The 15,507-nt window shown below is 40.6% G+C and overlaps 1 protein-coding gene across 1 annotated transcript; it reads left to right on the top strand.

Annotated features, from left to right (window-relative positions):
- Positions 1 to 4,582: 4,582 nt before the first annotated feature.
- On the top strand, positions 4,583 to 10,548 carry LOC127657002 (dnaJ homolog subfamily C member 27-like). Its single transcript, XM_052145614.1, has 7 exons — positions 4,583 to 4,669; positions 5,113 to 5,192; positions 6,963 to 7,032; positions 7,424 to 7,588; positions 7,810 to 7,932; positions 8,095 to 8,255; positions 10,416 to 10,548. The coding sequence occupies exons 1-7, from the start codon at positions 4,583 to 4,585 to the stop codon at positions 10,546 to 10,548; spliced, it is 819 nt and encodes a 272-aa protein (XP_052001574.1).
- The last annotated feature ends 4,959 nt before the right edge of the window (positions 10,549 to 15,507 follow it).

The raw sequence follows: 15,507 nt of genomic DNA, 5'->3' as shown, positions 1-15,507 counted from the left end.
GCATAGAGTCTTCTCGTGGAAGGGGCTCTAGCGTGTATGATGGTGTTTATTACTCCTTCTGGCAGAGCGACGGGTAGTCGTTGATCACCCACGCATGCAGCGCCCAGCGCTCTGGGTGGGGATGCCAGATTGTGCCGCGAGCTTGAGAGAGGAGATCTGCTCTCACTGGGATGGGCCACGGCACTGTCAGTGACAGCTGCGTAAGCTCCGGGAACCATGTCTGATTCTCCCAACGCGGGGCTATGAGGAGCACCGAGTGACGCGTTTCCTGATCCTCTGCATTACCTGTGGCAATAGCGAGACGGGAGGGAAGGCGTAAAGCGGGTGTCTGGGCCAGTCCTGGGCCAGCGCGTCCTCGCTTTTCGAGAAAAATATTGGGCAGTGAGAGTTCTCTTTGGACGCAAAGAGGTCTATCTCTGCTCTGCCGAATAGGTGCCATAACGTCTGGACTGTTTGAGCATGCAGGGACCATTCCCCTGGGGGAATAATGTCTCTGGACAGTCTGTCCGGGCCGTCGTTCAGGTGGCCTGGCACGTGCGTCGCCCTCAGCAAGCGCCGGTGGCACTAGGACCAACTCAGTATGCGTTTTGTCAGATGGAAGAGGTTCCTGGATCTGACACCGCCCTGACGGTTTAGGTAGGATACCACAGATCTGTTGTCCGAACGGACCAGGACGTGGTGACCCTGAATGACCGGGAGAAAGCGCACGAGCGCGTACTCGACCGCTATCATTTCCAGACAATTTATGTGAAGGAGCTTTTCCTGAACTGACCATAGCCGAAAACCGGAGAGCCCTCGCAGACCGCGCCCCAACCCGTGTTGGACGCATCTGTCGAGATGACTTTTCGGCGAGACACAGCTCCCATTGTCACTCCCCGCTGATACCATTCGGCCACTGTCCAGGGCTGCAGAGCTGAAATACAGGTCTGAGTCACCTTGATGGGCTGGCGGCCTGTGGCCCAAGCCCGGCGAGACGCGCGGGTGTTTAGTCAATGCTGAAGCGGGCGCATGTGCAGTAAACCCAGCTGAAGTACTGCTGCGGCTGAGGCCATGTAGCCTAGCACTCTCTGAAATTTCTTCAGAGGTGTGAGGCTGTTCATCTGAAATGACGCGGCTAGTCAGCTGCACACGCGCGCAGCTGTGTAGATAAGCGAGCCGTCATTGCCACTGAGTCTAGTTCTATTCCAAGGAAGGAAATTGCCTGACTGGGCTGTAGTGAGCTCTTGGTCCAATTGACTGCAAGGCCCAAACTGTTCAGATGACTGAGGAGAACTGTCCTGTGAGACAGAAGCTCCGTATGTGATTGTGCCAAAATCAGCCAATCGTCCAAATAGTTCAGAATTCGCAAACCCTGACTCCGCAGGGGTGCGGCGCCAGCGTCCATCCACTTCGTGAAAGTACGGGTGCTAAGGACAGGCAGAACGGAAGGACGGTGTATTGATAAACCTGGCCGTCGGCTGAATCTCAAGAATGGCCTGTGACGGGGATTTATCTGAATCTGAAAGTATGCATTTTTCAGATCGAGAGAAATAAACCAGTCCCCCTGGCGCACATGCGCGAGGAGTTTGCTGGTTGTAAGCATTTTGAACGGTCTTTTTGCAAGCGCTTTGTTCAAAACCCTGAGATCTAATATTGGTCTGAGGCCGCCGTCTTTCTTGGGGACAAGTAAAACCCTGACTCACTCAGGGGAGGCGGCACTCTCTCTATGGCCCTTTTGCATAGAAGGTTTGCTATTTCTGAACGAAGCATGCACGCTGCTTCCGTGTTCACAGTAGTTTCGAGCCGCGCTCTGAAGCAAGGAGGACGGCGATCGAACTGTAGCAAATAGCCCTGTTTTATTGTGCTTAACACCCATTCGGATATCCCTGGAATATCTTCCCACGCTTTGAAGCGTAATGTTAGAGGGTGAATGGCCAAATCGCTCTGATTGCCGCATACAGCAGCTGAACAGAATGTGTGGCCGCTTACTGTGCTTATGCTGGACTGCTCGCAGACAGCATGGACAGGCTGTTCTGTGAGTGACTTCCCGATTGAGGTGAATGGGGAAAGAGTCACGTCTGTTAAGTAGTGCGAAAGCATAGCCACGGGCACAGGACTTACATACAGAGAAGTGTTTGCTGGCCGTGTGACAGAGCGGGCAGAGAATGGGCGCGCGCACGTATTCGTGAGCGCATTTATTGACTCTAACACTCGAGTGGTTCGTAACCGCTTTTGAGTGTGCTCTGATGGGGACACGGAACGTGTAATGCTTGTGTGCAGCAGTGAACACTGGATTGTGGGCACATTTTCTACACATAAGGCTGGTCGTGTGACAGAGCGGCCAGAGAATGGGCGCGCTTATTAACCCTAACACTCGAGCGGGTCGTAACCGCTTTATGTGAGTGTGCTCTGATAGGGACACGGGACATGTAATGCTTGTGTGTAGGGGTGAACACTGGATTGTGGGCACATTTTCTACACTTAAGACTTTATTTTGGGTCGCCGTGGAAACGGCGTTTGAGTGCAGGCAAGCGGGTAATATCACCGGCTTGTTGGCTGCTGAATCCACCACTGCAGTAGCCTGAGAGAGGGGACTGACAGGGGCGTCGGGACTTACATACAGCTGGCCGTGTGACAGAGCGGGCAGAGGAGAGCGCCTGCGGGCTGGTGGCGTTTATTAACTCTAACACTCGGCGGTCGTAACCGCTTATGTGACTGTGCTCTGATAGGGACACGGGATGTGTAATGCTTGTGTGTAGGGGTGAGCACTGGATTGTGGGCACATTTTCTACACATAAGGCATGTTTACTCTTTACAAGATTTCTTTGGGTCACCGTGAAAACGGCGTTTGAGTGCAGGCAAACGGGTAGTATCACCGGCTTGTTGGCTGCTGAATCCACCACTGCAGTAGCCTGAGGGAAGGGGACTGACAGGGGGTGAAGCTTTGACGGTGGTCCGGCCGTGGCGGGACTGAGCCGTCCTTTTCTCAACAACGCTAGGATGACTTCGGTTGCTCAGGTTTCAGTACAATCTTAGGCCGAGGCCCGCAGGGGGGCGGCGGTCTGAGCGCGATCGAGGGCGGCCGCCCTGTCGACGCTGAGAAGTCTGGCTTGTTGAGCTGGGCGCTGTGAAGAGGCTCGTGCAGGAGGCTGGTCACGTGGGCGGCCTGCAGAGGAGCTAGCGCGACGAGGCAGAAAGAGATTCATGGCTTGGGCTCGGAAACGGTCAACAATGCCACTCACCGCGGAACCGAAGAGACCGGACAGAGAGAGCGGCGTAGTGCGTTCAGCTTCTCTCATGTCGGCTAGTCAGATCTGAAACAGCCTCTGTCTGTAAGACGGCCATGGAATGCAGAGCAGATGCGGCTTGGCGGCGGCGGTATAGGCGTGGCCAACACAGGCGGAAGTAGTTCTGCAGGCCTTAGGCGGGAGCACCAGCTTAGACCGCCTTCTCGGAGGGCGGGCAAAGGTGCGGCGTGGAGTCTGTTGGGAGCCTGCTCAGGGGCGGTGACCACTCGAGCCCGAGGCGGTCGACGGCCTGTGTGAGGAGGCGTTAGTTCCCCTCGACTCGGCGCAGGTCCTGCTGGATTCCTGGGCCGAGGAGGAGGCGTGTGAGCCTGACCACTCCTCGCTGTCGAAGCCATGATGGAACAGCCCTTATCCTCCACTTCTTCGTCCGAGATGGCAGCAGAGCAGCGGCTCGGCGGCAACTGCGTGTCCCGGTGGGCGGGGAGGGTGAAGGCGATGCTTTCGAGGGAGGGGCTCTGGCGAGGCAATCGCTTCTACCACTGGTTCCGGCAGCCTTTGAGAGCGGCGCTTTTTTCTGCGCGGCTGAATGGAAGGCGGTGCGGCGGCTTCGGTCCTGAGCACTTCGAGTCGAGCCCGCAGGGTCGACATCGGAAGCTCCTCGCAGAGATCGCATCCGCCTTCAGCGAGGGCGAGCTCTGCATGCCCCAGTCCCAGGCAGAGAGCGCAGATGACGTGGCGGTCTCCGGTGCTGAGAGGGGCGCGGCATGAGGCGCAAGTGGAGCGAGGCATCTTTAAAAAGACGCTCGTACTCTTTTGTGAAGTTCGTAGGAACTAGCTTGCTTTAAAAAGGATACGTCGCCGGATGGCGTAGCTCGCAGGACGGCTGAAGGTGGCTAAGACGGCCGGCTTCTTTGAGCGCTGTCCACGCTTGCTTGATGCCCCTCGAACGGCGACACGGCTTCCAGTTCAGAGATGCGAAGAGCTTCACTGAAGAGATGAAAATCAGGGTTCCAGCCTACAACTACGCTTATATGCACTCTAGTCATGCCCATTTTGGCGGGCTTTGATGCAGTGAGCGCGCGGACGCCTCTCATTGGATGCGAGTTCGCCCAAGCTCGTCTATAGGCTGCAGCAGTTGCCGCAGAGCAACCTATGAGCTCGCTAGCTAGCCCGCTCAAGGTCTGCAGCTGCCGCACTGCGTTGACAATGGATACAAAAATTAAGGATAATTTTTCGGCTTCAATATCTCAGAAAAGATGAATCTTTCCCGTAGCGTAAGCTAGCTTACGCAATACGAGAGAACCTCTCGTAAGAGAAACACAAACAGCACCGACTCGTCGTTGAGCCAGCGCAACATGGACACGAATGTTCAGAAGAGACGAGAAAACAAGAAGTCGTTACGGGTTAAGGTCATCAGTCTGGGGAATGCAGAAGTGGGGAAGGTGAGAAGACTGATATTATTATGTGATACATACAGTGACAAGAATTATCAAACAAGAAATAGATCTGCTTGTATCTTTATTAGTTTGAACTGTCATTTTGTACCTTTATGTTTTCACATTTCTAACAGCTTGATGTCTTTGTCTCACTACGAAATAACCTTTTAATGATATACCTTTTAATGATCTTTTCCCCTTATAAATGTTTTTTCAGTGTAACATTAGGTGTCGGGGTTGGACATGTTACACATATTGTGGTCAGATTTCTATAACCAAACTATATTTAACCACTGATTAGTTGTTTATATTTTTTAATTTAGGAGCTATTCATTTAGTAGGTTACACTACCTGAATGTGGAAAGGCTGGGTATTTTCACAAATCATATTATTATGTTTAATAATAAAGTTGTCATATTTTTGTTTGTTTGTTTGTTTGTTTGTTTCAGAGTTGCATTATTAAACGGTACTGTGAGAAGCGATTTGTGCCCAAGTATCTGGCCACTGGTATAGATTATGGAGTAACCAAGTAAGTGATGGGGTTTGGGAAAAATGATCTCTGTCTTTCCATAAAAAATATATATATATTATAGCATATTAGGATGCTGGATACACAAATTCCACTCATCATCTTCCATTTCAAATTCTGATATATTCATGTCCAACCATATTCAATACAGAAGTGAACCTTTTTGCAATAATAATTTACCAACTCATATGTGCATGCCTGTTTCACAGACCCCTTGGGCTGCACAATAAATTAAAAAAAAATAATTTGGATTACAATTACAGCTGCCTCAATTTACTAATCGTAAATTGTCAATTACAGCATTCCATTTAGTTCTACTCCTGTTGCGCCTAAATGTTATATTTACAATGTGTTTTTTGTCCTTTGCATGCAAGTGCAAGAATGCAATGACAAATCAGAATTGTTTAGATTAGTCTATTGGCATATCAGTAAAGACAGCCTCGTTTTCTAGAATTGTTGCTTTGCTAACTTTTTGAGTATAATTTAAAGGAATAGTTCACCCAAAACTGAAAATTCTCTCATTTACTCACTTTCATGCCATCCCAGATGTGTATGATTTTCTTTCTTATGCTGAAAACAAAGATTTTTGGAAGAATATCTCAGCCAGAACATTTAAGCCCCCCCAAAAATTACATAAAGGTAGAATAAAAGTAATCCATATGCCACCAGTGGTTTAATATATGCCTTCTGAAGTGATGCGATCACCCTGGGTGAGAAACAGATCAATATTTCAATCCTTTTTTACTATAAATCTCAACTGCCACTTTCAGAATGTGAAAGTGAAGATTTATAGTAAAAAAACAACTTAAATATTGATCTGTTTCTCACCCACATTCAATCATATCACATCTGAAGATATGGATGTAACTACTGAAGTCTTATGGATTAATTTTATGCTGCCTTTATGTGATTTATTTGGAGCTAAAAAGGTCTGGTCACCATTCACTTGCATTATATGGACCTACAGATCTGAAACATTCTTCCAAAAATCTTAATTTGTGTTCTGCGACAGAGAGTCGTATCTGGGATGACATGAAGTTGAGTAAATAATGAGAGAATTTTTGTGTGAACTATCCCTTTAAATGGAAGAGTAATACTATACATATTAAAACTCTAACTGAGTCACTCTCCTCTTGTGCTGGTTCAGTCGTTTCAGTTGTTTCAGAGGTCCAAAAGAAGCGCGCCTCCAGTCCACACCACCGGAATTTATTAACTCTTAATCTTCCAGTGTTGTTCTTGTGTTCTCATTTACAATACTGAGTGAACAATCCCTTTAATCAAAATTTGAATAACGCTTTTGTTTTTCGTGCAAATATAGAAATTCAGTAACAGTTCTCTCTCTTGTTTTGGGCGTGTAGCCTGCTTAAAGAATATTGCGCACAAAAAAACTTATTTTGATGTAAATTATATTAATCGAAATAATCGCAATTACAATATCAAGGGAAATAATCAACAATTATGATTTTTGTCATAAATGTGCAGCCCTACTGACTTAAAAATATAACCGTTAATCATATTTCTGTTATTATTTATTTAACTCATTCATTTATTTTTTTTACCCATTTAGCATTCTATGACTTTAGTTAAATATGCTAAATCAATAATGACCTTTTCATCATCATAAAACATATGATGGAATCAGTTGTGGTAGTTCTTGCTGTCAGTCACTGAGCTATTGACACTTCTTATTACTACAATAATTTTATAAAAATACAAATTCATGTTTTCTTTATAATGGAATGAAAATACATATTTTTTTCTCACCTCAAGGGTTCAGGTTCGGGAAAGGGAGATAAAAGTCAACATATTTGATATGGCTGGACATCCATTTTTCTATGAGGTATTGCATTTCTTATTTTATATTTTCACTTGTTGGCACTTGATAGGGTCTGTTTGAAAGTTATATTGATATCATGTTATTGCAAATTAGAAAACCTTGTTTCTTTATATCCAGAGAAGGTAATAATTCATTGTTCCACTGTGTAGCAGTATCGAGCTGTCATCAATATAATATCCTCCCTGAAGAACCTGACAGTGGCATCAGTGTTTGACATTTTCTATTATCATGTATTTGTCATTGTCAATTCAATTTTATTTGTATAGCGCCTTTCACAACACACATCGTTTCAAAGCAGCTTTACAGAAGATCAGATTGTTTAACCAGATAAATGACTTGAAATGCATACAAGAGTTTAGATTTTGGAAGAGATTGATGCTGTATGTTTTGACAGGTACGTAATGAGTTCTATAAAGATTCTCAAGGTGTGATTCTTGTCTATGATGTTGGTCTGAGGGAAAGTTTTGATACTCTGGATAGCTGGCTTACAGAGATGAAGCAGGAGATGGGTTCACAGGCCAACATGGAGAACATCATCTTCGTCGTATGTGCCAACAAGGTTCATATCTCTACTAAGCATTTTCCATTTACTGCTAACCAATATTTTTAACCGATATTTACACGTTGGTTAAACCGATTATCTCTACTTTCTATCTATGGTAATCTATAGCACTGCATATTTCAATTGCAGAAGGATAGTATATAAACCTTAATATACATACATGCTTGCATTTGTATTTGATAGGGGCCAAAATAAAGAGTGGTTGTTTTTCCCTGCAGGTTGACCTGACGAAAAGAAGAGTGGTGGATGAGAGTGAGGGGAGACTTTGGGCTGAAAGCAGAGGGTTTCATTACTTTGAGACTTCTGCCCAGAGTGGTGAAGGCATCAATGAAATGTTTCAGGTGTGTGCTCGCATACACAGTCCTGATACCAGCACCTTCTCAGCAGGAATGAAAATATGTCCTAGAAACACAAACACACCTTTGAACGTTTATCTGTCCAGTTCTGTTCTGTTTCACTCTTTTTTAATCTTTTTTGTTATCTGCTTTTGTCCCCCTCCAAAGGCCTTTTTCTCTTCCATAACTGATATGTGTGAGAACGGAGGGAAACGACCCTCTCCAGAGGTCAACGTAGGTTTTACCAAAGAGCAGGCTGACACTATCCGACGCATTCGCAACAGCAAAGACAGCTGGGACATGCTGGGAGTTAAACCTGGGGCCACAAGGTAAAACAGAGCAATCCTCTCTTCATATTATTTTATGAGACTACTGTTCTATGACCATTGCAAACTTTAGTTAAAGTCATGGATTTTAGAAACACATTCATTCTCAATCTCATGCTAAATTGCTTTATTAGTGTTGTTGAACTATTGTACTTTATTCTCTTTGCTCTGGATGAATGACTGTTTAGATATTGCACAATGGGCTCTATTGCACAACAGTAAGGTCATTCATAAACAGAAAGCCACAGGTTTATTTACAAAAAAATAGCTTTCTCCAGTCTTAATGCATGTCTTTAAAAAATATATATAATCCTTGCAGTGCATTGCAATATGTACAGCATTTGCATTATTTATATACCTCATGTAATTTATTAAATAGGCTGTTTTGGAATGGCCTGTGAGCAGGCCACATATTTTGGCATTTGATATAATGGTTTGAAACTGATTGTATACATTTATTTTATTTGATTGTGCAAACTAGTGGTCAACCAGTTAATGTTTTTGATAGAGCTGTCGTAATTAATGAGTTAACGCATGCAATTTAATTTAAAAGGTTAAACGCATACATTTTTCTTAATCGTGAATAAATGCATTATCAGTAATACTGCATAAACACTGGTGTGAAGGGCGGAAACTTTGTAATGTGTCCACCCGGAGTCATTACACTGACGCACACGCCTCAGAACCAGAGCCCTTCTACCTAGTAGAGCCTACAAGCTTAGCATACATGGCGGCCCCATAGACATTCTATGGGCAGAACTGTCTTAACATGCAAAAGTTGACCGTTTTAAACAACTTTACAGCTCAAATTATACATGAGTTCTAATAGAAGAATTAATGTATGGGGTTATATAAAATTATATTATTCACATGTCTGCCTCTAACCCTTTAAGCTCTGAAAGTTTTTTTTTTTTTTTAATTAAAGGCTTATAAACTGCTGAAAAATCACAAAATATCTTGAGCCAAAATGTAATTTTTTTTATTATTATTATTTTTCTTATTTTACATTATATATCTCAGGGTGAAATGAAGGTAGCTCCAAATAATTTTTTGTGTTTGTTTCCAATCATGTCACCTATAACTGATTAAAATGTTGTGTTGATACAACAAAGCAATCAAAAGTTATAGCATTACAAAAATAATTTATCCTAGTTTCCAAAAACGTTTTTAAGTGCCCAAAATTGTAAATAATAACTAATTACACATGCAAACACAACAGTAACTAAAGGTTTGCATAGCATGCAGCCATGCTTTTAGTAAAGATCTTCACATAATGAGTTTCATACTGTGCCATTTGAGTCATAATTGAGTCCATATTGTGTACTTGGTGCCATCTCCTGGTGGCCATTTGTAACTTTGTTCGTTCTTGAAGAAGGGAAAAAACTTTGGTAACTTTTGTGTTTATTGTCTGCCACCTGAACTGCATCAGTGTGCCCTGTGATTGATACCTGTGCCATGTCCTACGTCTGGTGTGCAGCCACCTTTAAACCCTCCAAATAAATTGGCCCCATTCGCTTCCATTTTACATGTCTCACTGTAATTAAAATCTTTGATTTTTTAAAGAAAAGGACAGACAAGTCAAACTTTTTTTGTGGTAATCAACATTGTCACAAATGCTGTCAATTGAGCTTCACTTGTATTGATCCCAGAATATTCCTTTAAACCATACTGAACCTCTCCAATGTTATAAGAGCCAATTGCTGTTTGTATTTACAATGTGCTTTCTATGATGTTTACTACAAATGTAATGTTTAAAAAAAAAGAAAAAAATTACAAATAGCACATTAGTAACATGACCAAATACCATTATTTCCCATTTAATTGTCATGTTTCAATACTGATTGATGCAACACTTACATTATGTGTAAGCTTGGCTGGTTTAATCATGTGGGTCAGATCATTAGAGAATGCCTGCAATCCAATTATCATTCCTAAATTCTCTCCTGCCAGCCTAATCAGCCTCTTTGAGATTTCACCAGAAGCCTGAGAAACCAATCATGGGCTTTTGTCGTTCCTCATGCCCAACCAATCAAGGTCCTTGTACATGCACAGAGTGAAGCCTTTTTATTGGGACCTGTTTGCAATGTCAGCATTTTAAAAGGCCTGTTTTGATGTGTGTTAGTTAAGACCAATAGTAGATTTTTTCTTATTCTGTCCTTGAAGGGAGGAAGTCAACAAGGCATACAGGAAGTTGGCCGTACTGTTGCATCCAGACAAGTGTGTGGCTCCAGGAAGCGAGGATGCCTTTAAAGCAGTGGTTAATGCTCGCACTTCCCTGCTCAAGAATATCAAGTAGGAACGTATGCCCGCGTGCACACACACACACCCCCTTTGGTGTCTATTAAAAATACATCCTTTTTATTATATGTCTGAAAGATATGCAATAAGACAAAATCTTCAGTGTACCATGTGAATATTATTTATCATTTATTGTTATGAAAGTGGTTTTCTTTTCTTTTTTTAGATTGTTTGCTAGGGTTAAGTTTAGTTTATTTGTTGATTTTATTTGTATTTATTATATATTTATTTATTGTGATTATTAAATGTGAATTAAGAACTGTTATAAGTCTGAACACTGAGTGTGCTTTTAGAATATCTGAAGTGCAGATAACATTGTGACAAGATGTTTATGCATCAAATAACAACTGAAATGTAACCTTTGTTTTAAGTTCCCTTGTTTTATGTTGATCAGCTTCACATTGCCATTAATTTGGAGAGTTGCCTGGCATTAGCAGAGTTGCCTTATCAGTGAAAATTAAACTTACAACACACGGAGAAGTCTCTGGACTTCAACAAAGATACAGATATCGCCATGTTTGATATACAGCAATGTACAGTTATCAGAGGATCCTCCATCCCCAGATAATGTAAATTGCATGCTTCTTCTTTTTTATAAGTTAAAAAGGCACCATAAATGATGCTCAAAAGAAGTGCATCTGTCAGGCCTTAGTCTAGATCCAGTGCACAGTAACTTAACGGCACTCTTTGGGCATGAGGCATGATGATGACATTTTTCTCCCCCCAACCAATTCTGAGACATCTGACTTGTGTTGTTTGCTCAGTCCAATAGGAGTACAGATGAAAGACCACTAATGTACTGATTTGCGAGTCAGACTTAGCATTCTAATACTGTCGTTTAATCCCGACACGCCTCTCAATGACGCAGTGACATACAGCGTGTGTAATTCCCAGGTTCTTCTCCTCTTCACATCAGCTCAGTGCAAAGAGCAGGAAAATACCTCGAAAGAAACTATATAAAGTCTCCAATACCTTTATATCAGTGCAATACAACACAGTTATTTTGGAAGAAACAAGTGCTATTTAGTTTGAACACCAGATTTCACTCACTGGAGTGTCACCGGTCCATAGTCATTTAAAGATAATCAAATTCCAGGAGACAAAGAATAATTAATTATACATAAATTAACCTGTTTAAGAAAAAATGCAAATTCAGTTTTGTTAATTGCACTTGTAATTTAGGTACAATATTTAATTTGTATAATAAAGGATTTATGTATTTATAATAATGAATTTAAGCATAGTATATACAGTGCCTATTGAAAATTGTCATGCCACTTTAGAATAGTCACTTCTTTTTTTGACTTACAGCCTGAAATCAACCCCCAGCTGTCTTTAAAATGGCAAAAAATCCAAAAATGTATAAAGATGGAAAAACTAATAACAGGGTTTGGATCTAATACTTCGTAGAGCTACCTTTTGCTTTAATGACAGTGTCTGGGTTCTAGATTGGGGAATATTTGCCCATTCTTTCTTGCATAATTGTTTGTGTTCAGACAAATTCCAGCCCATCTGACATTAGATGATTCTGATGCCATGGGCCAAAAGGTTTATGGTCAGATGAGACAAAAATTGAAAGATAGGAAGGTCTAAGTACTTGAGTGGCCAAATCAGAGCTCTGACCTAAATCTAATAGAAAACCTGTGGATGAACTTGAAGAGAGCAGACCATCGCCGCTCACCCTGCAATTTGACTGAAATCGAACAATTCTGCAAAGAAGAATGGGCAAATATTCCCCAATCTAGATGTGCAAAGCAAGTAGTGAAATATCCAAACAAACATATGGCTGTTATTAAAGCAAAAGGTTGCTCAACAATGTAATAAATCCAGAGATATGATCACTTATTTTAAACCCTGTTATTCTAGTTTTTCACCTTAGAATTGTTGCCTTTGCTATATTATTACTTGAATGTTGTAAGGCAAAATGTGTAAATGAAGCTGGATTTTTTTTTCTGTTTTGATTTCAGGCTGCAAGACAAAAAAAAGTGACTTTTCCAAAGGGGTATGATGATTTTGTACAGGTGCTGTAGATTGTGGTGCCAAGACTGCTATATTACAATGTTTTATATAAGCGTACAGTTAGACTTTTGGTTTCGCAAAGTGTTCAACTAACAAAACCTTTAATGGACCCTTTTCACAGACCGTGATGAGGCATTCCTTCCTTATTTAGCAGTGTAAGTCTAGCAAAAATGTTTACATGTTCAATTGTTTCATTATTTAGTGTACATCTATAGCTTTATTATATTGCATTATATTAATCAAGTATTCATTTTAAAATGCTAGTCTATATGCTGCTGGGATAGACTTTCAAATAGGCCTACTGAGGGAGTGCCAATAAATGTAACATCTTTATTATAACTGTTTTAATCCATCTCTTTCTATTTATTTCTCTTTTGGAAACTAGTGGAAATGTAATAGTGGATTTTTCCTTTTGCTGTTTCCTGTTGTTTACCATTTACAGCTATAGACGTTTACACTGCAGTTGTTTACTTGCGTGTGTTCGAAACCCAGAAATGTGAAAAGGGTCCATTGATATTGGTGTTGTAGTTTACACACATTATTATACATGTGATAAATTGACATTTGTATATATTTTATTATTCTAAAGTGTATTTAGCATGAATGGATCATGTCTGATCCTAGGATACTGTATGGAGAAAGGGTCTTTGTTTACACTAACACTGGAATACATTAAAATACATTATTAAGAACATTTGAACTGTTATATTAGCAGAAATGCCCAACAACGCTGTGTGTATGTGCCAACGTGCATTTGACAATGTTTTGTTTGGCTCTTGTAGTTTACACCATGATGTGAGTGCACATGTGCAATGTAAATTATATTGTAATTATAAATTATTTATATTTTAAAATTTTTATGTAAAAGTACACAATTTGTGATCCTTAATTTCCTTTGTTTCCTTTGAAGTAAATTTTAAAAAGCTGTATAAGGGCATATGGTTATGTGCTGCCTTGTTCACTTCTGTATTTTGGACTATGTTATGTGTACCTGTTTACCCCATTGTTTGACTGTTATTTGACCCATAATGTGTAGAGATCATATTCAGGGTTGGGCTGTAATGGAGTACATGTAACTGTGTTACGTATTCAGAATCCTAAAATGAAGTAACTGTATTCAGCCCTTGTTACATTTTCAAGAACAGCTGCTTTATACAATTTTTGTTCTTCTGTCATAATGACCACAAAATAAGGCAGATATGAAAGAAAAAAAAATCTTGTCAATCTAGTAAGAGCCTTTTTCTAAGCACCATACATGTGCACAATGCACACTTGTCCTCTTGCTTTCTCTTCCACAGAGATTGTGCAGTGTTGTGTTCGTGTTGTCGTGCTTTCTCAACAAATTTGGATTATTTGAAAACACAATTGTGGCTTATAATCCTGAGTGGCGGTTTTGGGTGTGTATATATATATATATATATATATATATATATATATCTTATTCATGTATAAGGATTCGGTACTAAATACATGACAACCACGCTTGCACACCGCGCTAACAGCTGTGCACCAGTATTAATATAGCTGGGAGATTTTTTTTCACAAATATAACATTTGAGCAAATTATACTTTGTGTCCTTCGATTTGTAATTGCTGTGTAAATACAGCTGTAGATGTTGCTTCTGTGCAGAGCTTTCAAGTGTGACATGTATTTCATATTTATATCTCACTTAAAAAAAAAATTAAAAATCTCATACAAGGGTTTACAACAATTAAATAGGAAGTGTAAAAGAATTAAAAGCACCCCCCCTAAAAAAATTTATATAATATGCAAGCAAGCCTAGTTAAAATCATTCATAAACTACATCGTTGTTACATGACCTCACTATTTTGTTTAATTTCTGCATGTGGCATCCACTAATCATCTCGAAAATACGTTTGGTTTTGCATTTCTTATCTAATTCTGTGGCAAAATATATTCATCTTTATCAGTCCAATTAAATAATAGGTTAGGAAGAAGATTAAAATGTAGAAATTGTTCAGAATTGCCTTTTTAAAAAATTTTAACTTTCACAAAAAATACCTGCTAGGTAGCTACAGTGTCACAGCTTGGGGCATTTGGGTCTTAAAGGTACAGGCAGCATTTTCTTACATGCTGGAAAGTGGACGAAATATTGGCCAGGAACTGCCTTTTCATTGACCTCCTTCCTTCCATTAAGTGTCCAACTCCACATAGTATCATTTATTACAATAATTCTCTTAAATGTTAAAAGTGTGGGTGTAGTGGTACAGATACGATAATAAGACGTCACACATAATTCTTCCAGTGTACCTTGCCTTTACAAATATGTATTCCAAAATTATTCTGAATACGTTACTTATTTATATGAATTGGAATACATTAATGTAATACATTTTGAATACATTCAAAAGAGAGTATTTATTGTTCATCCCAACCGTGATTGTATTTCACTTAATGTTTCATTAGCTACCCTCAATATACGGGACAATGTTTTTGAGCTGGATTGGCTGGATTATTTTGTATAGTTTTTGCCTTTCATTTTATGACACTGATGTATAAAAAGAAAAAAAAAAAAGTATTGAAAGGCATGGGCAAAGTTGCATGAACAAACATTGTGATTATACAGAACTCAAAGCTCAGGCATGTTTACATGAATGTCAAGGCCACTGCTCAGTGGGGAAAGTTTGTGGCTCTGTTTTATGCACAGCAGCATTGACCTTCTCCATCCGGGTTATATACATACACAATTAAAGGAACATTCATAAATTACTTTGCTTTTTGCCTTCTGATTTGAAAATTGCAGAGATATAGATTGCATCACTAGTTCATTTCAGCTGTTGTGATATTCCCTACAGTGGTAAACTTTGCATTGTTATACCTATAAAACAGAAACAAAAACTAAACAAACAATAGATTAAAATAAAGAAAATTATTTATCTCAAGATTAGTTTTTTAGTTCTTTTTTTTAAAGAAAAA

The sequence above is a fragment of the Xyrauchen texanus genome, chromosome 16 (genome assembly GCF_025860055.1).
Source record: "Xyrauchen texanus isolate HMW12.3.18 chromosome 16, RBS_HiC_50CHRs, whole genome shotgun sequence".
Lineage (NCBI taxonomy): Eukaryota > Metazoa > Chordata > Actinopteri > Cypriniformes > Catostomidae > Xyrauchen > Xyrauchen texanus.
This window is presented reverse-complemented; position numbering and strand designations above follow the sequence as displayed.